At 30.0% G+C, this 27,182-nt stretch overlaps 1 protein-coding gene across 4 annotated transcripts in view; it reads right to left on the reverse strand.

Moving 5' to 3' along the window:
- LOC144838682 (transcription factor COE3-like) overlaps positions 1 to 27,182 on the reverse strand; it is an 89,845-nt gene that overhangs the window by 44,407 nt on the left and 18,256 nt on the right. For all 4 annotated transcript variants that reach the window (XM_078694122.1, XM_078694121.1, XM_078694120.1 and 1 more), the window contains exons 5-6: positions 23,246 to 23,319; positions 13,431 to 13,499 (exon numbers count right to left, since the gene is read on the reverse strand). In XM_078694122.1, the coding sequence (XP_078550248.1) occupies positions 13,431 to 13,499; positions 23,246 to 23,319 (143 nt within the window). The remainder of the gene's footprint in view (positions 1 to 13,430; positions 13,500 to 23,245; positions 23,320 to 27,182) is intronic.

Genomic DNA, 27,182 nt, shown 5'->3' on the forward strand with positions numbered 1-27,182 from the left:
GGCCTATTGGTTTTTATTGTTATTTTCTTATAATAAAAAAATTAAAACTTTAGTTAAAATCCGTTTAATGCATGCAGACAATGATGATTTTCTGTGTAATGAAAGCTAAAAAAATTACTATATAGTGAGCCTTATTATTTTTTTATTTTGTAGGTAAAGATTATAGGAAACAAATAGCTTTATCTATGTAACACAGTCTAATTCAAGGAAAGTGATTAAAATGGTTGGTTGTGTTCTTGAAGGAAATGCCACTTAAAATTAAGTCACTAATCTATTTAACTTCTTTAAATACAAAGATTAATACACTGTTCATAGTTCCATAAATCATATAATAATAACATATGGGAAAAATATTAGTAGTAGGAAAACAATGAAAGAGGATACTAATCAAAAGGTGGTGTGGAATGATGATTAAATCCTTAATGAAGAGATGGCAAGGTGGTTATACTAGGTAGGAAGTGATGTCAGGGATTCTCCAAAAGCATTTGAGATTCACCAACATAATGGCAAGGTGGTTATACGAGGTTGGAAGTGATGTCAGGGATTCTCCAAAAGTATTTGAGATTCACCAAAATGACGGCAAGGTGGTTATACTAGGTCGGAAGTGATGTCAGGGATTCTCCAAAAGCATTTGAGATTCACCAACATAATCACAATTTGGCCTACCATGTAGGAAGTTATGTCAGGGATTCTCCAAAAGCATTTGAGATTCACCAAAATGATGGCATGGTGGTTATACTAGGTCGGAAGTGATGTCAGGGATTCTCTAGAAGCATAGATTCACCAAAATGATGGCAGGTGGCCAACAACATGTAGGAAGTGATGTAAGGGATTCTCCAGAAGCATCTGAGATTCATCAAGATAATTGAAAATTGGCCTACCATGTAGGAAAAGGGGCATCTTGGGTTTATTGGTTAATGGATGTGATTGCTCTTTTAATGTTAGAGGTACTCCTGATCCGAGAGATGTCTTTGATTGGTTATGACAAGAAGGATAAGGGTTTTCCCTCACATAAGCCTTATCAATTTCATTTTTGGTCATAAACCATTCAATAATTACGTAAATAAAATAATAATTTAATCAATGATTTTTGGTATAAAATAACTTCTGTTCAACATTAGCAGCATATAACTGTTAATAGCATTTCTATGACAACCATCAATGGATAGCATGTACCCTGCAGGCCTAGTAGTGTTTATGTAATGACTGAATATATACATTTGTAAAGGTAGATCTTGCTATGGAGTTCATTCCCCTGTGCTTGGTGATGCAGGCTAAATCAAACACTGTTTATTTGCACTTCTTCACAATCAGGTTAAATAGAATTCATATTACAGAAAGCTATGACTGAACTTGATCCTAATGTCCACAATTGCTAAAGATCCTTTTAATACACAAGTTTTGATGGACAAAAATAAATAAATAAAGCATATTCATACTGTGATGTCAGCAAAGACTGTATGAAATGCGGTGTACACTATAGTATTTGAGGAAGAATAGAGAAAAGCATGTTTTTTTCAGTTTTTTATTTATAGTAGAAGTGTAAAGGAAGTTGCCTGCAGAAATAAAACGCAGACAACAGAAAGAAAGAAATGTTAAATACACTTGAACTCAATAAATGTAAGTCTTGTTTGTTTTTAGGCCACAGAGTTCAAATTGATCAATTACGAATTAATAGTTTATCACCAAAATTCAATTTAATACATTTAGAAAATTAAGTACTATACTTTACTAAAAGTGTTTTACACAAATTTGTAGAGATTCGAAGTTCTATTGTTAGTTGTATAAATTTGAAATACATTCATACAATAAACAAATTAAAATGTTTAATAGTATCGATTCTATTTGGATAAAAATATAATGTTTAATAATAATATGAATGAAAAATATTACAATATATTTGTTTCATCAATAACAAACTAAACTATCAGAAGGAATATAAAAATAGATAAATAAAAGGTCAAATGTCAGGTCAGGTCAAGCTAAAAATCATAGTCTGCAACAAACATTAGGTTTTATAGCGATGTCTTCGTATGAGAAACAGAGTGAGAAGATACGCTTAGCTGAAAGCAATTTAGACGTGAGAAACCAAGCGTGCTGTTGAGTTAGCGTCAAATGAAATGTGTAACAGAGTGTGGCGAGGAGCGGAGACTCCATGCAAAGGAGAGATGGTACTTAGTTGTTTTTTACGTTTAGAAAAGGTTGATGGCGGTGTGTTCACATGTGCTTGAATATCACCATTTCCATTTAGACTTATGGAAAACGTTACCAATTCTATTCATAAACAATTTGGCGGATTTCTTCTAATTGTAAAAAAAAGCACCAAAAAAAATGTATAAATTTAAGAACCGAAACTCTGATGCTGTAATGTCCATGTGCGTGTTTGATAACTTCACAATCGTGAATAAAAATTGGAAATACTAGGTGTAGCAGACAAAACCACAGTTCCAGACAGAAATGACTCAGCCAGTTTATTAAAATATATTTATGACTAACAATTTGAATAAATAGTATGTATCAAAAACTCCATTAAAGGACCACAAGCAACATCTGGAATACGTATATTAGGACCACAAGGACCACATTCTATACGTTGGAACTCTAAAGGACCACTTAATTCTACCAAAGTCATTATTGAAGAACCACCATTAAATATGAAATCTTCTCTTAGAGTGATACTAACTGTACAGTACTAATCCATTTGATTCAATTATTTTATAGGCATAATAATATATTATGAAACACTATAGGAAACACGTCCTACTAATAAGAGAGCGCTTAAATACATTTTGGTACTATAGATACATTAAGGGGAAATTATTCCTTGAAAATAATTTTTATAATTTCTATCAAAATTATTTATGTCCCTAGTATAAGTTTATGAAGGGCATAAAACATTAATGGTAGAATTTAGCGTGTACTGTACTTATATAATTGGGGAAGATTTTTCTCATATACCTTTTAATAGCACGATAAAGCCTGTTCTTTCTAGATAGGGAACTGAGAAGTGAAGAACTATCAGCAGCTGTTTCAATAAATCACACATTTGTCAATTCACCAGAATGACAACAACTTAACAATAAGCGGTAAAATTCGCCACAAATCACCAACTCAAATATAAGAAACTTTTCTCCACAATGCATCAAGACGTCATAGCTGGTTTGTTTATTATCTGGGAATAATTCTGAAACAAAATCATCTTCTTCCGCAAAAATGTTGGGTCACGGACAAATATAAATCACTGATTTCAGTCAAGAATTCCTCCAACATATTTCTATAAATCCATTTTTGTTACTATAGTGATATTCATTTGCCAAAATGTCTGTTATTGTTTTATCGCCATCATTATGGAATTGAATGAAAGGTTAGATTATGGAATTGCCCACATGAAGGCTTGTTCCCGTTTGTTCATCTCTACAAGAAATTGTTCCTTAGGGTACAATTTGAAGCATGCTCTATGGATGCGAAACTCAAACAGTTGTTTAATAACGACTAATTGGTCTTCTAATGGAATGGGTTTGGTCAAAAGAAGAATACAAGACAAACAATTTATTGTCCAAAAGTAATTACTCTCCCACGAGAGAGAGTACAACCTCTTAAATATCAGTCTAAAAAAAATCATACAATTTGAGAATGACTTAAGTGATGAATGAAGCCTCAGTATTTTTAAGTGGTATCAGATGTGCTGTTAAATATAAAATGTTTATGTACAAATGAATTTATCAGCTGGTTAAGTGGCCCAATACACATGTTTTAATATAGTAAAATGAGTCATGTTAGATAGATTGACAATTACTATTAATTTTGAATGATTCAAGGGGGTAATTCAACAAATTTAATTTAATTAAATTATAATGTAACAAGTAGATTTAATCAAATTTATTATCAAATGAAATCAATTTTAAATTTGTTTACATTACTTTTATTCTAATCATCATTATTAAGTATATTACCATATTACAAACACGCAAACATGATTCATGTCGGTCGTCGTCATCGTCTTCCAAAATCATAATCCATAAACTCACAAGATGAAATAAGCATTTTACGGAGCTAATTAGCATAATGAGAAGACCAGAATGGTGGCAAATCAATCAGGTTAAAATAATTTTATCTTGTATGTAATTAGTAAGCCATTAATGAAATAGTAAGTGGCGGATTATAGACGAAGCATCTTGTGTTACGTGCACAAACCAGTATAGAACTTACTTTACCAAGAACGATGATAATGGAAAAAAGAAAACGCATTAGAGAATGCAAAAACAATTCCCAGTATCATCATGCGTTATCAAACTATGTTGCTTCCTCTATCATTAATTTTATCAACCAATTTATCATTCTATTTATGAATAATAATGAATTTCTAAACATTTTAATATTTTGTTTACATTACTTGTGATAAATTAACTAAAAGATTAAATTAATACTGTTTTTCTTTTTTCCCCATAATTTGAAAACGTTGGTATTTATAATAATTTGTATTAATAAAACAATATCTCAATATATTCTTTCCTACTATAAATCTGAATTTGACTTGTTTTTTGTTTGTTTTTTTATGTTATTATATTTTCTTCAGGCTTACCAGACACAAAGGATTGCTTTTCTAGAGATTAACCTTGTTTTCAATTAATTTCTTAATTTTACAAACTCAATTTATTGTTAAATTATTAAATTGAAAGAAAATAAATAAAATTGAAAATCCTGAAAACCAAACTTTCTAAAAATGTTAACTAAAAATCAAATTTTACACCAATAAAAATCCTTTTTAGACTAAAAATGATGATTTCATCTTATAAGAAAAACCTATTTGTGTTGATGAAGTAATAAGATGAATAAAAATGATAAGATACCTCCATTAAACACTCTGGCTTGGATGTTGAATAATTAATGTGTGCGAAAGGAAGGTGGTAAATTATGCATGTAATGTGTGAAAGTTACTACAAGTAAGCGTAACACCACGTATGACTACGACCAGTTCATTAAGTTGTTTGCAAACCCAAGCCAAATACCTATACTAGAATTTGTATACAAAATATCATCATAAAGGGTGGTCTATAGTTTTGAACCCATACCAATAATTGTCCAATTATTTCTTAATGTTAAAATATGTGCGAATAGCATTATTATTAATAAGTAATGCCTGATTTAAGTGATTTTTGTTTTTATTTGTTGTGGTTTCAGTGTAAAAAGGTTAAATTAATTCTGTTCTTTTTTGTACTATAGTACAGTACTGTAACAATAATAAAACAATATCTATTTTTGTTCTTACTCTATTTTGTACTTATACTGTGTACAATCTTATTGAAAAAAAATTCAATTTCTTCTTGTTTTGGTGATTTTAGAGTGTTCTTACAAATTTATGTTCAATAAAAAAACTGCAATTGCACGTGCTAGTGTTTGAATAATTAACCTAATTATTGATATGCCGCTCAAATTTCATATATAAAATGTTGATGTGAAATATTCTTGGTGATATATAAAGGATATTAACAAAATGTGTAATGTAGAAGACTTTGATATAATGTGTGTAATCCAATCTATAATATTGAAAAACACCGAAAAATATAATTTAATAAATTTTTTTTTTGTTATATAATTGTTAATTAATGCAGCCCAAAGTCTAATCAATATAAATTGATTATATATTTTGGTATTTTTTACAAACTTTTTGACAAACATTCACTTTTAAAATTTAAATTAAAAATTTGTTCAAGGTATAATGTTCCATTGATCATTTTTTGGCAGAATACAAATGTTTAATTATTATGTATTACGGTAATAATAATATATATTATTATTAATAATACATTTAAACTTATAGCCGTTTATTAAAAGTAAAAGATGTACTTAGTTTGGGCTTAAAGTTTATACTCACAACATTTTTAATGTATTTGGTTATGTTCTGTGAGTCTCATTTTTGCCTTTAAAATTTAATATATTATAAAAGATTATGAAAAAATAATAATAATTCTGTACTTTTTTTTTTTCTGTGAATCCGTCACAAAATAGTAAAAAGAAAAATCTACACATCGATGGGTTTTACAAGGTTTTAATCCTTCAAAATAAATGATTAAATCTGGCATTCCACTGTTTCTCGTTAATATACAAATTACTTGATAATTTCCTTAGTAATCTAGATTCTATTAATACTGCTTTCATACACTACAACTTTGATTACTTAGCACAACAATATAGATGATTATCTGTTTAAAATGTTACCATTGATTTGATAGATTAGGCCAATGATTGCACTTTTCTCAACACCATCCCATGAGAACAGTCTCCCTCAGCTTTCTAGTACGTAAGAGCTTCAGCGCTTATCTCCTTGATGCGAAAAAAGAGCTCTCTGAGGACCGTTATAATAACTCTAAATGATATCGACGATTGTAGACGGCTAGCTACGAGCAACATGATGAGAGAAGCCACAAGTATAGTTCATTATATTTTTTTTATGATTATTTCTATTAAAACCTAATAAATGTCTAGTTTCCTTTATTTAAAGCTTTTAAATATAATTACTTTTCTGTATGTAATATGTTTTATGTGAAACTCTTTATAATTTAACAATTCATAAACGTATGATTGTCATTGAAGTTTGTAAAAAATACCAAAATATATAACTGAGGTCAGTGGTTTATGTAGAAAATTTTTTTCTCTTTTTTATTTCCTTAATTCAAAATTGGTACTGAATTGGACTATTTGTTGGGAAAACACTACACTATCAAACTTTATGTGACTAAAAAATGTGCCCATATATGGTAATGATGATGTCATACCACTACCATATTTGGTTATATCACTACCATATTTGGGCACATCACTTTTTTTTTGTCAAACTAGTTTGATAGTGTAGACAGAGCTTAAGGAATAGTATTTATTATTATTTGTATACTTTTAATACTTAGGGATATAGTATTTAACTATCTATATTTTTTCCAGAAAATAATGTTGTTGTCCGTCAGTAAGATTTGAATATGAGAATCGGTATTGGCCAATTTGTTTGGGACGCTGGCTGGGATGTCCCATCGAAAGCATTTGAGTTTCGCTGTTGGGAGCCCCCCTGGTCTAGCATGTGTAATGTATGTGTAACTTGAATTGAATTGGAACACCCTCTAATAAGTTTAAACAATATCCAGAAAAATAATAATCAAAAGTTTATCAATAAGATTTGATTATGTTGTGCAATATGTGAATGAAATTGCTAAAGGTAGAGAAGCAAGAGAATGTAATCATTATCAGCATGTCAATGTCTCTAACCCATGATTTATGAGTTCTTGTTCGGGCGATTATTATATTGCTACTCGTCATGCTCTATACGTATAAGACTGATGCGATAACATCACAATCCCTATGTGACAATCCATCAAATAATAATGACTAGTTTTATATGATAACGCTGTTAATTACAAATAATTTGTAATATTTACAAAGCAAGTTCAGTACAAATGTATTTCTCGCTGTTCTTCATTCTCCATCAAGGGATCCAGAACCAGACCTAACTCTAATCTGAGTTACTTCTCATCATTATTGCTTTATGATTTCAATTTGGCGCAGTCATTAATTTTAACCATTCAATTTTAAGGTGAGTAGAACATGTATAATTAGCATATATGAATATTCATGATTCATGTAACGCTTTCATGCTTCTAAAATCAATATTTTGTTACTTTGCAAACGCAAATGTAATGGGGTTGGGAATAACGTAAGATGGAACACTTAGCAAAAGGACTTAGTTGACAACGCGAAACTCACCTGAATTTCTTAATCAGAAATGTCTTATAAATATTATATAATGCGACTTCTGCACAACAAATCAGTACCAACATGTTTTTTTTTATTTAATATTACAATCATATTTGTCTTGTTATTTATCTGATTTTTATGCCTTTTGGATGTGTTTTCTACTATTTTAACCTTCTTATTTTAAGTGTTTTGTACTTATTATCTTGTTTTTCCCTGCATATGCTTGGTCCTCCAAGCTGTGACCTGGGATGTTTGTTACATTCTTATGTCTTTTTATTTGAAATAAGATGATTTTACATCATTAGAAAAAAATGTATATATTATTATACAATAGGAGGATAACAAATTGTACTTCAAAATTACCAAGAACACCCACTATTTCTGACAATTACTAATTGTTTTATTATCTTTTAAATGTCAATATGTTTTTTACATAATTCACAGAGAATGTGTAGTTTCTATTCTGTGATGTTTTTGGATATTGGTACAAACATATACACTGTTCTATAACTCTATTACAACTGTTATCTCTGAATAAACAGGGTGTTAAGGAAATAATTGGAGGTAGTTGTAGGCGTAAGGTAAGCGTTAATATAGCTATATAAATAAATGTAGTATTTCGTATGAATAGGACTTCAATACAAATGATTATGACCACAATTGAAACAGAGTATTGAAACTCGTGGTAGATTATCAAATGGAGATACGTAGTCAATTGTCAATTGTGTGGGAAAGAAATAATAATTCATAAATAAATTATAAGTAAACAAAAGAATATGGAAATTAATTGATGTGTAAGGAATGTTAATTTGTAGATGATATATTAATTATTTTGGTTTATTTAAATAAAACACAGAAAATGGTTTAATCAACAAACAAATGAAATAAACAAATAAAAAAAGAACAATGATGATAATATGGTTTATAAAATTAAAACATATTTTAGTAAATTAGCATACAAACAGTAATATTCCATACTAATGCATTTGAAATTGAGAAAAGGAACATTAAAAAGGCGTTATAATTTGGTTCACAGAGCTTAGTGTAAAGTAAGCATACATTTTGAAGGCGTTATAACGCGGTTCACGCAGCTTAGGGTCAGACACTGAAAGCATTCTGTAAGCATTTCAAAAGGCATTAAGGGTGCGTATACTAGCGCAAGACAGTCAGTGCATAGGCTTACCGTTCAGTGTCATTGTCTGATGGCGTGTGCGAAGAAGGTGACAAAGTATCACCCTAACTAGCAGCATAAATTATCTATCACCATTGATGTGCATATAAGACTCATTAGCAAGGTTCAATGAAACAAAATGTCTGACTACAAAATGGCTAATCAACTTGTGCTTATAAACCAAATATTAATACAAATATTTTTAATAATAAAATTTAAATATGTTGTTAATGGTATGATTTAATAGAAACAATAGATATATTTAGACTTGGTTTATCTAGTTTGATAAAAAGAAACTAACGACAAAAAATAAAACTAATCTTCGTCTGTCAGTGAAAATTTATATAAATGATATAAAGGATGTACAGTTACTACAGTACCTCCATTTAATAAGATGCATAAAAAGGAAATATAAAAAGAAGGCCCTCTATTTTATTAAACGTTGGTGCTCTTATCTGAATGTGTAACACTAGTAGCTCTATTTACTTTATTATTATCAACTCCTTGAACTCTAGAGACTATTATAGTATCTAAAGATAAGTGTTAAGTATTTACTAACATTAATAGAAAACCTGTTCTTTCGGAATTAAGTATTTACTTAACCATATACTTTGGTAGGTGATAGTTTATCAACATTAGAAGAATAAATTGTGGTATGATTTAGATGGCCATTCAATCCACTAACCTATACAAGTAGTGTAATAATATAGGCAGTTAATGCCAGAGTTACACAAATTGCAGGACAAATTGCAATATCTTATCAATTGTATTTGTATTAACTTCGATTTAAGGGAATATAAATTTACCAACTATTGACAGATTTCAACACTATAATATTTATGGTTCTGAAAGTGGAAAACAGATCTCAAAATTGTCTAGATACTTATAGTTATATAGCACACATTATGGTAGCATAATTTGGTATAATAATCAAAAGAATATATTGGAAAACATGAGGGGAGAGACGATATGACATTGACATTGAGAGACATTGACATTGATTTGGTCAAAAAAAACCACAAAAGAAAAAGTGTACATATACTACAGTACATACTGTACATGAATAGCACGACAGATAGATTTGACAGTAAGTTTGCCAAATGTATGACAGATATGACAGATAAATTGTGTGGGGACAGATAAATTGTGTGGGCACAGAAGTGTAATAAGTGCCATCGGACCAAGAAAGGATGTAGTTCTAGTAGTAAGTATGATTGAAACAGCAGACTTCCCAACTTCAGATAATTCCCTTTTTTCCAGGAGATGATTTGCTTTTTTAAAAAATAACTATAAAACGACCTACCTATACAAAGATTAGACAGTGCTAGTGAACAATACGGAAATTTTGGAGTTTCTGAGATTTGGACTTACTAGTGAGTGATCTGCCATCTCGGGGGAAGGAGGTTTTCATTTCTGAGAGGGGAACACTTTGGAAGAAAAGTGAACATTGGAGTTGTTTTCAGACTAATAAACAACAATTATGAAGAAAGCCCTTGGTGTAACAATAGAGTGGTAATCCCTACATTGACAGAGGAAGAGGGATTTTTAAAAGGCTTGAGGGTTAATCCGCAAGATTTACTCATATTAACGGATTAGTAAAACATTAATCACTAATATATCGCAATGTTTCATTGTTTAAAAAATTCAACCTCTGTAATATTGTTGTGCAAAGTTGTATGCATTATTAATAGTTAGGATGTTTTGTCTGAAGTTTCAGGAAGAAATCTAATTTTGCCAATTCATCTTTAATTCTGAAGAAGAAAAACATTAGTGATAGGAAAGAGATAAAAAGAAACATAACATTTCATTCTAAATTTAACTATAAAAATTAATTCTGTAAATTATTTTTAAAAGTTTGAGTCTAGGCTTTTGAAACAGAAACTAATAAGATGCCGAAATGAAATAAAATTATAAGTAAGAAAATTTCTAAAATCAACTTATGTCAGTGCTCTAACAGCTCCGCTAAGTTAAAGGTCAACTGCTTAGCAATGAAGCTACTGGGCTAAGAACACTTTAGTGTCAATTACCAGGTGATGGATGAATATTAGGTTACAGTACCACAGGTGTACATTTGCCCCCCCTTGCTGGGTGTAATACATATACTGTAAAGGCTAGGGTGTTTTTATATTAAACGAAATACATAAATTATTATAGACCTAAAAAAAGAAATTGGTAAACTACATATACGATATATTTGCCTTATAAAATATAGTAAAATTGTGAAAACATGGTTCTACTAAATGTGAATATGATTCAGTCATACTGCTTTGGGCAAAAATTCCAATACAAAAACAAAAAAGTTTAAAACATATGAATATTATGTACACTGAAATTGTACATTTACAGAAACTATTAGATTGTATGTTCTATGATACACGACTTGATTTATTTCATCACTAAGTCAGGGGGCTGTTCAGAGCTAAGCTACTGTTCGTCATCCCAGGAGAGCCAACAAACTGTATACATTACAATAAAACGGTGCTTAGCGACGAGAAGAGGCAAGGCCTGGAAACATTTTGACAAGATTTAAAATAACTTGACTTACGTCCTACCAATTACAACATTTATAAGTACTTAACTTCTCAAAACTTCTATCTATTTCATGTTGGTTGTTACTACAAATCATTTTATTTATAGTTTATATTTGATTTTATGGATTGAGATAATGGAAGGGATGCAAGACTGGGTGATCTCATTATATACATTTACATTATAAATAAGTATATAATATTAAACATACTGATGATAATAGAACAATGAATTTTCAAAATAGTATTTAATTTTTAGATCAATCGATATTAAATTAAAATATGCAAGTTTAAAGGATGTTTTTCTATAAAAAATGTAATAATAAATATATATTTATTATTTTATAAGATGGTGCCATAAAATGAATACATTATATTAGTCATTTGTTAAAGTTTTTAATGATTTAAAATTATGATGAAAAATGAACTTGATACATTTTATTATTAACATATTTTATTTGCCTGAGTTAATTTAGAACAAAGGACATTTTCTTTAATAGTATTGACACTGAAAATCTGACAGAATCTTTTTATACTACTATTCTAGGCCTCATCATGGTGATGTTGATAGCAATACCACCTGTGACGAAATGTGAACAGACAGGGAGCTAATGGACCACAAGTAGGGTTAGCTGATGGCTTCATATCTAGCCTTTGTTCTGAAATTCATCAACCATATCAGAAAGAGAGTAGCAGACAATGGATAATTAAGTTTTATAAGTTGTTCCAAATATTTCAAACATAAAATTTCATAGTGAAAAGTGGCTAATAAAATTAAAATTGTTCAATATACAAAATTACATATTTTAAACAATAATGACGACCGTAAGATTTACAACCTAAACCAACAATTCTGTCAGTTTTTAAGTTTCTTATTTTAAGTAGGTTTGTCTGTCTGTCACTTAAGTTGTAACCTTCTATTGCAAACATGAATGCAATAAGCAATCAAGAAAATTTGAATTTATTTAATGTTTGTACTTTAACTATGAATATTTGTAATTGACCTTTTTTTTTTGCAGTAAAAGATTTACAGTTTATTCATAAAATTAACCGGAGCAGTTTTAGAGTTTCTCTGTATAAATTTATAAAATAAAGATAAAATAAATAATGACGCCATTTTGACACTATTACAGGTGATGAAGTAAACATGTAATATTTATGTAATATAACAACATACACAAACAAAGTTTGTTTAATGTTTATAAGGCAGACGGGTATCAATCAAGGTCTATATTGTATATTTTGGATTCAAGTAGGCATGTGGTTACTATATAAACACATCATGCAGGATATTGGAGTCGTATATGCTCTGAATTGAATCCGGTTTGACACAGTAAAACACGCCTGCTGCATATCGGCTCGGTGTGCATTCTAGAAACATTTTCGTGCCTTGCCTGTAAGGGTAGAATTTGATATAGATGCATGTTTTTAAAGAATAAAGGACGGACCGAAAAACTGTGGAATTCTTTGTCTCAAATTCAAACTTTGTAACTGGAGATTTGTGTGGCCTGCCTCTGGTGCAGTATGCGTTTCCAACTTGTTTTGTTGGAGGACCTAAGCCGTATATTACATCATTTTTCTATGCACTGCAATTTGGTGGTATACTTGCCATCGATTCACAGCTACTGGGTTCAAATCACGATCCCAGCAGTTCCAAATGACCAGAGTACTGCTTACCAAATTACTACATGCTTAGCTATCAGATCCTACTTATCTGTATACTAAAGTTGACCACATGTATACATCAAAACAAACTGTGGTTTAATTGACATATGGGACTAAAGTAAGTGTAAAGCAGTAGCCAAGTTCATTTCAGAATGTAATGCTACTGATCTGGTACTCTGCAACTAGATTCTGCACTGCCTGTTACAAACTACTTACTGCTACAAAGATTAATCTGTGTAAAAACACTAAAGCACAAAAAAAGTTTAGGATGCAAAGTTTTGATGAATTCTTCTGTAAGATTCTGAAACTAAGTATGGACTTACCGGTCTATGATCACTGGGTCTGATGGCGTTTCGTTTCTGTTTCCACAACTCTTCTTATCACAGCAACGGCTGAAAATAAACACAAATGAAAGGAGAAATAAGTAAATTGAGTAAAAAGTAATTGGAGGAATAAGTACATGGAGGAATAAGGAAATGGAGGAATAAGTAAACGGAGGAATAAGTAAACGGAGGAATAAGTAAACGGAAGAATAAGTAAATGTAAGAATAAGTAATTAAATGGAGAAATAAGTAAATGGAGAAATAAGTAAATGGATGAATAAGTAAATGGATGAATAAGTAAATGGATGAATAAGTAAATGGATGAATAAGTAAATGTAAGAATAAGTTAATGGAGGAATAAGTAAATGGACAATTGTATGACTGATAAATCATGGGTTATTTTCAAAACAATAGTCAATAAAAAATAGCATCATTGCAATTACATCAATATTGTATTTGTTATACATTGTTATCAATAAATTATTCCGTTTTTAATCATAAATACATAAATATATCAAGTTTGGAATCTTAAGAATTCCAAATCATTTGTTTAGTATTAATTGCTTCCAGAGGCTATAGTAAAAACATCAGGGATACAAGACATTGGAATAAAATGACTGATTGCTTTTAGAATCATACAAGGTTTTGATAAAATTAATTTAAAGATCCATCATCAGTCCTGGAGAATTTGAATTGAATTTGCAGATTACAAACACACTTATGCCCTTGATGAGAGAGTTTGACAGGGTCTATAGGTAGAAGTACCTGAATGAAATATCAAGGATAGGGCCTAGAAAAAACCTCTTTAAAATGTTATTATAGACCACACGATTTCCTGTTTGAGATTGATCCTCACCTGTCAATGTATCACAAATGTTTGTACACTAATAAATGATCCTATGTTTAATATTATACTAAATAGCTGTGTTCACACAGTTCAAGTTGATCTAATGTCCATGTTTGTACACTAATAAATGATAGGATTTTTTATTTTATATTAAAGCCGTGTTAACACAGATGATCCATTACATTGGTCAAATCATTATAACATTATAAACATATTTAAAGTTATTAAAACACATAATTCAAAAGTGTTTTGAGTGAATAACTTGTCATTTCTTATAAAATTTATGCTCTACATTACAAAACTATTTTTGTTGTGTGATGAAAAAACATTTTGATTTAATAAACCCCACAATCAGAAGTCAAATATTTGAATCAAAAAGCTTTTATTATGCAACAATAAAAGCTATGTAAATTTTTTGGTCATACAACATATTAAAAATTATTAATCATTAAATGTCATAAAACAACATTCAATTTCATTCCAGAAAAGATTACATTTATCCATGTGGATAGATGCCTCCATAATGATATGATAACAACATTTATCCATGTGGACAGATGCTTCCATAGTGATATACAAAGATAACAACATTTATCCATGTGGACAGATGCCTCGATATGATATACAAAGATAACAACATTTATCCATGTGGACAGATGCCTCCATATGATATACAACAAGAATGAAATGGCCAAAAGTGCATAAGTCAATAAACATATTAATCATTATGTATTTGAATTCATGTGGATGACCACCAGTGCGTGTCTGAGTTAATGTGCGCATGTGTGTTCAACATATTGTCACGTATTGGTGTCTATCATGTTTATCTATACTACTGTACACATATTATTTTGTACTAATACCGTTTTATGCATTGGTCCTATGGCCACATTTTCAGAATTGTCAGAAAAGTGGCAGTAAATTTGTTAAATACGGTAGTTGTCAACATTTGTAAGTTAATGGTAATTTTTCTGGGTGAATTCATTTTTGAAAACAACAATTTAATGTTGTCCATTTTCTAATGTTTTTAACAAAGTAAGACAGTGAAAGATTAATGACCTGTACGATTTATACAGAAAAATCATAACATTTAAGAATTTCAGATATTCCAACAAATTGAAAGTCATACTCAGTAAATCTAATACGAGCTAGAAATATATGCAGGTTTTCAAGAATTCCATTCAGATATGTGGCAAGTTTTATATATGAGATCTACTTGAACACTACAATTTAACAAAGCATGTAGGTAGGTTTTTAATAATATAGGGAGAGTTTCTATTTTCCCAGAAGGAAAGAAATTGTCCTGAGCTAGGCTAGTTACTTTATTTACCATCACTTCTTCTGATAGTTTCTAGCTCTAGTTCTCTAGTAGACTTTCTGAAAAAAGGGGGTTAATTCAAACCCTTATTCTTTCTAGCCACCGGCTTGATTATCCTTTTAATTAATGCGTAATACAAAATACAAGGAACGATGTACACATGACAACATTTATTTATAATGTAGACAAAAACTTATATCAATAAACATTTTGGTACAGTTTTACCTTAGGCCTACTGCACTGTCAATAAAATAATACTACAGTATATGTTTTACTGCAAGTTGCATTTATATTCAAAAGGTACAACAGAAGTTTGACATAGTTTCTTGGTTAACCTTGTTCCATATTCAATGGGACAATTATAAAACATATGTTAGTTCTTTAGTAGAATGGAAGTTGGCAAAATAGAAGCTTTGTGACCATTTTTTGTTTGTTCCTTTATAAAGACCCATGCAAGATTAAAACAACAGTTCAACCACCTTAAACAACACATTTATGATTGACATTTTTTACTACTAAGTTTTTCTAAAGGCATATTTATGATACAAAACAAAAGAGATATTAAGATGTCGTGAATGGACGGAGAAGAAATAATTGTTATAGAAATCTGTTGCTGTTAGCTTCAAGATGTTATTTCCATACGTTGACCCCTCCCTGACCCGATAAATCTAGGCTGACAAACAGAACTAAACCAAACTGCATTAAACATATTTTAAACTCATTTAATTCTAATCTTTATCCTGAACTAAACATTTTTTTTTTTGACATTTTAATTTCCAAGAGCAAGAGCTAAGAAACGACAATTCGCTCTAAATACGTACCAATTTTATAGATTGTATATTTTTTCAATGAGCAGTCATTTTGTATAAAGATTTAGAATAAGTATCACACAGGTAAATACTAAAGTGAGCCCAGGGGTAGAAAAGCATCATTTGCCCAGGGGTAGAAAAGCATAATTTGCTCAGAGGTAGAAAAGCATCATTTGCCCAGGGGTAGCAAATATCATTTGCTCAGGGGTTGCAGACATCATTTGGCCAGGAGTTGCAAACATCATTGCCCAGGGATTGAAGATATTATTTGCCCAGGGGCTACATACAATTTTGTCCAGGGGCTACAAGCATAAGGTACACTTTTCCAGGGGTAGCAGTCCTCATTTACCCAGGGGCTACATACAATTTTGTCCAGGATCTACAAGGTATAATTTTCCCAGTTGGTGTTGGTGCCATTTTCATCTACACAAATGGCTGCAGATACAGGTTGTGATGTAAAAACACAACGTCCAATCAAATAAATCAGACACTGATGAGAAAAATGCTTAGAAATTCACATACCAATTATACAATAAGCATAATAAGATTATGTAAAGATCCTATTTTGACATCTGTCACTGACCATAGGCTCACTTAAATGTTGAAGCTTCATAACAGACAAATTCTCAGCCTTGAAATCTAACGATTCCTCCCCCATCTAATCCTCCTTCAAAATTACATCTTGTGAACGAGAAAAAGTCACATGTTGGCGGACTAACAGCTGTCATTACAGGAAACCTATTGGAAGCTACGAGTCTTCTTTTCTCATTTCTAGCTACGCTCAGACAAGGACAAGCAAGTATATGCCAGAGAATCTAAACCACTACAATATCTTGGATGACTCGAACAGGATGTCCGAACTTGTCGCAACATCGGCTTAACAACGTCCTGGATGGTTCGACAACGTACAGGTACAGATACGCAATTTGTATAAGTCCACGACTAAGTCCCTCAGGGCTATCAATGCTTGTCCTCAAGAGTCACCGTCTAGACACCAAAAGGATCCTCCCAACGTAACCTCGTTCTTTTTTTTACGCTAGTGACCTTGACAATGTGCAGATTTTTTTCGGATATCGGCAAATGGCAGGAAGTGCAAGCCTATTGTGTAATTGTGTCTCGATGGATAAATAAAGGAAACAATATTACTCATCAGAATAGCTTTCCCAGAGATACCCGTCGTTTCGTATGGAACAATAAGTAGATTTTACAACCAATACAAATCAAAAACTTTAAATAGATATGACTTAACTGGAACAATTGGTTTTTTTTTGGCAGGCTTCGTGGAAGGCTAACACCCCTTTGTTGCTGCAATAATTCAACTGATATTTCCTTTGTTTAATGTTTTATTTTATAAAACTTGTTGTTAAAGCGATTAAGGTAGAGATTAAAAAGTAATAGAAATTGCAATTGGGAGGTGATACAACCAAAAAATAACAATTATGTACAGTTTAGCTATCAATCAAGGAAACCAATTGTTAAACAAAATCATTTGACATATGATATAATTTGAGGATTCATCCATTGCCATGGTATACGTAATAATCAGCCACCAATTAACACCTATTATCCAATTGTAAAGCTGAATTTGCGCATTTAAATGAAAACAATTTTAAAATCTGTTCTTCGTTTTACACATTTTTTAAAGATTGATTCACTATTAGATTGGTAACATTTGTAAAATGTATGTTTTAAATCGGTTAATAAAACATAAAACATGAAATTAAAAGAGTTCTTTGTTAATAGATTATTTGTCATTGGTAGATTTTGCAACTTTAAAAGTTTATAGATATTGTGAATAAAGCAGAATGATATATCAAATGAACATATGTGACTACAGGTTAGGCTGTCAAACAAAGCGAGAAAACTCATTAAAATATAAACACATTTTCATGTGAATATTTCACCAGAAAAAGACATATATGACATTGCTTCAAATATTAAAAGAAATCAAATGGCTCTGAAGTACAACATGTATAAACTGTATATCAGGTTGGATATTAAGTTTTAATCGTGCATCTATTAACTGGCTGTTATCATAATCATTCCTGTTACATATGTGCTACTAAATTTACCATACCTTTTCACTTAACCTAATTTTTAAACTGAATAATTTATTGCAATATAATTTTGTAAAGTTAACCATACAAAATCTTAAATTGACACTTTGTAATCATTTTAAACAATATTTAAAAAGTTGACCATTTAAAGAAGTTTTGCCAAATTTTGTATTATTTTATTATTTTTATTATTATTTTATATTTATTATTAAAAATAAATTTTGTAAAGTTAACCATACAATATTTTAAATAGACACTTTATAATAATTTAAAACATTATCAAAAAAAGTTGACCATTTAAAGAAATTTTGCCAAATTTTATTTATTATTTTATATTTATTATTAAAAATAAATGGAATTTAAAACTATTTTTTAAGAGTCCCTTCAAACAAGTGACACAAAACGGTTAATAACAAAAAACAAGATGACACTCCGACTCATTTTCCTCTAAAACTAAAAGTTTGCCCTAATGACTGGGGGTTAGATTACTTTACTATTAGTATTACTAATTTTATTCCCTCAAACTTTAGCATAAAGTACACATGTCGAGTATGGCAAACATCTGACCAACCTCATGCAAAGCTAGTTCACAGTAACAAATATCAACAATCAAATAAATTATTACATTTGACATCATGAATAATAAATAATAATAATTGTTACATTAAACATGAGCCATTACTTCCTTTTATTTGTAGAAGAATAAAACGATTCACAATTAATTTCAGCATTGTCAAGAGGACAAAAGGAAACCTGAATATGTCAATCAAAGTTAAACTTAAATTGTTGACAACTGGATTGTCCTGTAACAACCACCACCACAGAAAAAAAATTGTATAGAATTAGAAATGCAGATTGAATCCCAATCATAAGAATATTAGTAACTAGTACGGCAATTTACTGTGTTATGATTGGTTGATGAATGATTAGAATGGTTTAAAAAAACCCATTATACCTTATTGAATAGAAATTCAAGGAAGTTAGGCTAACAGAAATGTTTCAGATTGTTCTGTTTGGTTTTTGATTCAAGTCATTTATTGGTTGTAATGCCGTAAAGAGGAAATCCTAAGTCAAGTTTAAACGTTTGTATTGTTTGTGGTTTGTTTTAAATCTGTTGATGAGTAAGAAATATGAAAGTTAGGAAGTCCTGAATAACGCACACCAACAGCAGGTGATTGTTCACAATTCAAGTAATACAATTTTACAGATTTTACAAATGACAGGTTTATAAAGATCTACCATTAAATACACAGAAGCCAGTGTATTGCGAAGCTGGACACCTCCTTATTTGTCATATAGTATATATAAGGTCTATATTAAGCTCTGTCTACACTCAAACTTTATGTGACAAAACAATGTGATGTGCCCATATATGAACATGATGATGTCATATCACTACCATATTTGGACATATCACACTTTTTTTTGTCAAACTAGTTTCATAGTGTAGACAGAGTTTTACTTGTCAGACGGAGTTCCCCTTATAGGGAATAGCTACCATTTCATCACACCATTTCATTCCAATTCCCTTGATTGTTCTGCACTGGTGTTTAACATCTAGACAAATCTATACTCCCGGTCTCTGTAGACTTATACAGGAAAGATTAACCCCTTATACGACACATCTCGGTATTTCCTGTCACAGAAATTCCGTACTCACAAGATACACATTTCATACATAATTTTAAAAACCACATACGCAAACGATTACATGGATGGGATGGGCAACTAAACTAAATACATTATCTCCGATCGAAAGCTTAAAAACTAGCTTAATTACTGTATACTCAAAGACCCTAAAAACTTGATAAATATTATAACCAAATATATTAAGAAAAATTATCAAAAATCAGCATGCAAAAGCAAGGATTTAATTAATGGCCATAAATAATAATTTATAATCAGGCTATATTTTCATCCTAAGCCCTTACTCCCCTAAATTTTGCATGGTACAATGTACAGTATCCTGATACAGTGATAGCCGAGACAATGGTCAGTCTCAATTGGACAATTGTCAGTCTCAAATGGACAATGGTCAGTCTCAAATGAACAATTGTAAGAGAAATCACACAGAAATATTCCCAGTACCCAGGCTGTAAACCGTGAGCCATGACTCTTTGATGTGAAATATTAATAAAACATAAATTCCAATAATTATTCCGTTGTAATTGAAATGTTATTGAATACATGTATTAAATTGATATTTTAATGTGTATTATAATAAGTTCCAATAATTGGATAATTATATAAACCATTCTGCTTATTAAATGCACACAGACATGGTCATTAAAAAGTATTTTATCATTATCAAATGTTTAAAAAAATGTATGAATTTCAAATTAAAATATTAGTATAGATTTAATGTATCTTAATGTGTTTTATTTTCAAACAGGTTATTCATATATTCAGACATTATGCATAAAATATAGCAGTGATAAACTCTAAGAATACCTCCAATTTGTAATCAATCGCTAAACTACATTATCAATTATTATGCAATTTGTCAGCGGCCTGTACAGGAAGGGCTGTGGTGACTTGACAGCAGACTTAAGTGGGTACGCAGGTATTGTTAGGCCTAGATTGATTCTGACACGCTAAGCTAACCCCAAGGCAAACTTTAATCATTCTCATACATAACACAATACGTAATCATTGTATTGGATCTTTTGCATAATAGGAAACAACACTACCAATAAAAAGAATTATTGTTTGATTTTTTTTTCATCCCCTAATAGATTATAATTCAAGCTAAAGAAACATTAAATTAAAAAATAGAATATTTTTATGATGAATTTGAAAGGAATTGTAAATCAATCATACTGTACTGTCCTAATTCTAAATATATTGCAGTTTTAGTAATAGATCTTAAACATTTATCAATTTAAATCATAAAATAAAATTAAACAAATAATATTTATTTAACATCAGACCTAGTTTCAGCCCAAAGCATCTTTCATACTGACCTTGAAAAATAAATCACATTTTTTTCTCATTTGAAAATCTTAATATTCTGACGATTGATGTTAAAATAAACATAAATTGAAATGGTAAAACCATGTGAATTCTAACTAATCTACTAGAGGCCAAAAAGATTGAACCCACTTCAACGCCTGGACAGCTGAAAGTTTTTTGGAATAGAACTTGTGACAGATCCAAAAAATGACCCGGGTAATAATGTGTTATGTAAAGCACCTTCGAGCATGACTATTCATGAAAAGAGCGCTATAAAAATGTGGTAAATATTATTATCAAATCATTGCCGATAGTTTTCACAATGAACCACGCGACTATGTAGCTATTGAGTCAGTCATTCTTTGCATATGTACAGAATGACTTTATGACTCAACAGCTGCATAATTGTGTGGCGCGTAACTACAAAAAACAAAGGTTCGCTAGTATTATGTAATGTTGAAAATAAGATTGTTTTAGCTAATTGGCACATGCGCTGGATTCTATTCTAATAACACTTTCACTGCCCAGCATTAGTCCCACCGTGTGCGTAATACATATTTAAGATTCTATATTAAGGATTTAATCATTTAATAATACATGACTTTGCTTCTTCCAACCTTGCCAACAATTATGGACAATTTAATAAATTAGAATAATGTTCCAGTTTCTCTAACGAATATGAATTTAAAAAAAAAAACAACAAATTAAAAGCAATATGTGGAAATATTTTGTAGACCACAATTAGGAAAAAATGTATTTTTTAATTTTTAGCAAAACGTCTACACCACATCTGGTAGAATTGTAAAAAAAATACATAGATGAATAACATTAATGTCCATTTTTTAGTTAAATTTGTTAATTAATCAATTTGTTTTTATTTTTAGCAAGTCTGTACCACATCTGGTAAACACAAAACAAGTGTTTCCTACCTTAGTTTCGTATAAATTAAAACGAAACATAAATGTTAAAAATATCTGTACTTAAAATAAAACCTGCATTCATTACTATGTTTTAGAATAAAATGTATTTTTAGAGCATTCGGGAAATTGTCAAGTCAAAACATACTAACAAGTTTCAGGAGAAAATAACAAAACAGGGAATACTTTTGTTGCATTAATAAGCTAACGAAACAGATTTGACAGTGTGTGCGGATGTTGTGTATACTTTACAGGTGTGTTATATTAGTTCATTAAACTGAAACAATAGCATAATAATAGTTCGGCAGAGGTGAATTAAAGAATGAAATTCTTAGGCTAAAAACATTAAATGTTGGTGGTTAGGAGAAGGTGATAAGAGAGTAATGGGGGAGGGCGATGATGGGTAACTTGGTTATAAACGAATGGAATGTTTGTTTTTTGTACAAAACAAGAAAAACAATAATATAATTGATTCAGGATGACACAATTTTAGAGAAAAAAGCGAGGAGTCTTGGTTTCATTCTGCGAATAATATTTGAACGGAAGAATCGTTCAATTTGCATGACAAGCAACATAGAGAACTCGTTTTATGGGCGTAGGTCACCCTGCTAAAAATAAATGAACTTTACGGAGGTAGGGATTTGTGGATTAAGGACTTTTTGATTGCAAAATATGCAAAGCAACGTGAATATCGTCTACGCATCAATCACGATGCTAGCTTCCGCGACTATTCTCAAATTTGGGTACAGTCGTGGAAGTAACACCTTGATTCGTGAGCACGCTTTTCTTGACGCTCTGTTGCTTCGTAGGTCTGCTTTGTTGTGCAATCAAAAAGTGCCTTATTTACAGGAGCAAAGTGTACTTTTGTCTTAATTCTTGCTGATTTATATCATTTCCTTCTTTTCTAATCTTTACCTGCACATTATTTCATGAGTAAGCAATACTCTACACATCTCTGGGTTCTTGTCTTGCCCCTCATACACTATTGCCTGCAAAATGAAACACAACATGTTATTAAACATTGTTAATGTCGAAAAAAAAAGTCAAGCTAATGTGTTTCATATTAGATCAAATTTCAAAAAGCACAAACCTCTTATTTTTTTTCTACTTTTCGTGACCATTGGATATGTTACTCAATTTTTAATAATTATCCATACTTGACATAATATAAAACTTATTATCATCATATTAAAATATTTTCAATTTAACTTATTTTGACATGAGTAAACTTACGTTTACATGAGTAAACTAATACTTTCTCATCGTTTCTTTCTTTTGCTTTTATTTTTTATTTATACTGGATGAATATTCTTAAGCTCTGTCTACACTATCAAACTTTATGTGACAAAAAAATGTGATGTGCCCAAATATTGTAGTGATATGCACAGATATGGTAGTGATATGACATCATCATGTCCATATACAGTATGGGCATGTCACATTTTTTGTGACATAAAGTTTGATAGTGTAGACAGAGCTTTAGTCTAAAATAAAAAAACTAAATTAAAAGCACAAGCTAAAATATACTGTACACACTTTTACTCCTGTGTGTAAAGAAATGCTATAAATGTTAAGAACTGGATTTAACAACTAAAAAGATCATCAAAACTAATGACATATTCAACTGAACATTAACATGACAACATGGCATAAACACTCCAGTTGGCAATACAGTTTGAAAACAGTGCCTACATACAAATAACTATGCTAAATATAATGAGAATTTTCAAATCAAATTTGTTAATATTTTTTCAAGTTAATTCGATATTTCATCAAAACTACGGCGATTCATTTGTCAAGATTAATTTTCGTCATTTGCAATGAAACAAGAAATTACAAATCACACAATTTTCCAAATGTGTAAACTTGATAGTGCAAGAATTTGCCTTTAAGGGAGCTAAACGCAAAGGTCAACAATTGAAGGATGTAAAGATTTAGTAATGACTGACCAATGGGTTGGTCAATAATGACTGACCAATGGGTTGGTCAATCATTCATACAAATTGCTTGTAATTGTCATCTTCAATAGTTTTATAAATTGTTAATCAATATCCGTGAAGAAAAAAAGACAACCTTATATTTCTAAAAAGTCTAAATTTTACAAAACAAAGTAACGACAATAGCTTAGATTAATGGAACAAAATCATTACATAGCATTTCAAAAACCTTTCTTAATTCTAAGTTCAGGACGGGTGGAAATGGAAGCACATATATTAGTTTAATTGGTTATTTTATAACGAACTAAAGTGATTCAGCTCCAGTGCCAGAGGCATGTCCACACTGGTTTCATTTGTGTTATTTTAAAGTAATTTACCAGTTGATTCAAATAATTTGATAATAAGAAAGAACTTAATAAATCCAAATAACAATATTAAGTAATTATCTTATCTAAACAAGTTAATTCTAAGTGGAAATGAAGCAAAAATAATTCATGATTAACAAGATAAATAACGTATTATCTTGATATGGGATACACCTTCAGGCCTTATAATTTTCTTCATTTATTTAATATTAATTTATTTATTAATATTGATTTTTTTCATTTGAATGCTTCCAAGGGTTATATTACATTTTTCTTTTAGCTATTCAAATTATTATGAATATTTAAGTATTTTCTACTTACAAAAATATTAAATTATAAATATAATAACAAAAATAATAATTTAAATTCTTATTCTCATTTAGCAAATATTGTTTTCAGTTGAATTGTTTGTAGCAAAAAACAAATATTGTTAAGCCTAAGGTATAAACATGACCAGACCACTCACTGGAAAACTTAAAATCAAAATACGTTTTAAATCTAATGAAATATTAAGCAAAAGTGGAGGTGGTGTACTTTATATTATAAGACGTCAAAAAAAAAAGTCAATTATTTTAAGAGTTACCTTGACATAATTAACCTATTCAATATCATTATCAATGAATTAATTCGTCTGATTATTATTATTCTATTTCATCTCTTATGATTAAACTTGCAATTATGTATGAACCAGAGTGGCTCACTTTACTCTAGATGGACCCCAGAGGGCTAATAAACATGGAATAGATATATTGAGTAACATCATCTACCCTGGAAGTGATCAGGTTCAATAATACATTTCATTAATGTAACACAATACAACATAACATCATTGACAAACTACAAGAAATTAAATATCAATATTGGTACCAACACCACCTATGATTATTATGATAAACAATTAATAATTTGTGATCATTATTCTATGGAATTAGCTTTAGTTACTGGGGTGATCATACTTTGTTTGAGATACGCAAGATTAATTAACCTCCTCCCTTCGGTTATTCCAATTCATATATTAATGGTGTTTTTATATTGGCTTATATTGGCTTATCTTTTCTGCCTCTGGCTATTCCAAATTAGATTATAACATCTGGATAATGGGCTATGACAGATTCATATATTGGATATAAAATCAACAAAATAAAGTATTATACAATAAATTTAGCCTTTATAATTGTAAAACTTTGATTTTTTTAATGAATTTAAATAAAGAATAAATAATGATGTTAAAATTATGTTATAATATTGGAAATTAAACATGAAGAGAAAGAAAATTATGTGCAGCGATTTCTTTCAAAAACATTTTATTTCATAACATACCATAAATTTGAATTTTTTAAAATTTTTGTTTGTATTAATTATTTTATTCCTTTCAAATTATGATTTTAAACAAACAATAATGAGGTTAAAATATTTGAAAATAAACATGAGATTATTGAATGTGCAAGAATTCTTAATAAAATAAGAAAAAACTTTTATACTGTAACATATCGTAAAAGATCTAGTTCACATAAATTTAATTTAAAAAGATTGCAAACTAGAATATAGGAAGCACATGTTGGAACCAGGTTTTAACTGTAACCTTTATGGCATCACTATTCAGTATTTCCAGTTTTTTTTTATTTCATACCTTCAAGCTAAAAAAACACTTTAGAGAACAAACAAAATAACCAAGTGATATCGTGAACAAATTATTAAAAAACAATTAAATTTCCAAAAAGGCCTAAAGCCTAAAGAAAATGATGTAATTGTAATTATTAAAAGGTTTATAAGGTTATGACATCTATACCAAACAAAGGTCATACAGCCTGGGTATAAACGAAAAGAGAACTGTACCACGCAACTTAAGTTTTAAAATGTAAAAAACATTTCTCAACAAATCTTAAAAAGAATTTACTATTCCTGATTATTCTCATTTTTGCGATATTGGATTGAATTAAAAATATCTAATATTAAAAACATAAAATAATAAAGTTATTATTAACACTATATTCATGAGTTAATATTTTTCACAGGTTTTTTTTTTTCCTTCTGTAGCAGCTAAACTTGTCCAAGTTAATTTTCACCAATACTGAACATCAACACAACTGACAGAAAATATCGAATGCACCTGTTTCCAGCGGACTGTTTAGAGAGGAAACCACCATTTTGTTTGAAGCAAAGGTGTTCCAAAAGCGGTGAAATCTTACTTATCAGCCGTTTATTTATTCATCACTTTACGCAACACGCCCTAGAACACACCGTGCAGATCAAAAAGCCGAAGCGATATAACCAGAATAAAGTGTCTGTGAATTTCTATCCAATTAACTAATACCATCTGTAATATCATATGATTATGGCGCTAAATGGACCTATAAACATTGCATGTGTTGAAATGCTGATGCTTTTTAATGTACAATTTACTTTGCAAGTGTACTTTGTATTCCCTAATATGTACTTACTGTGAACAACAGTCTCTTAATTAAGTCAACAACTTTACATTACCTGTGTTCATTTACAAAAGTTTATGGAACTAAAATTGTTACTGCATTTCAATACATTAAAAAAAAA

Source organism: Antedon bifida, chromosome 3, assembly GCF_963402885.1.
Source record: "Antedon bifida chromosome 3, ecAntBifi1.1, whole genome shotgun sequence".
Lineage (NCBI taxonomy): Eukaryota > Metazoa > Echinodermata > Crinoidea > Comatulida > Antedonidae > Antedon > Antedon bifida.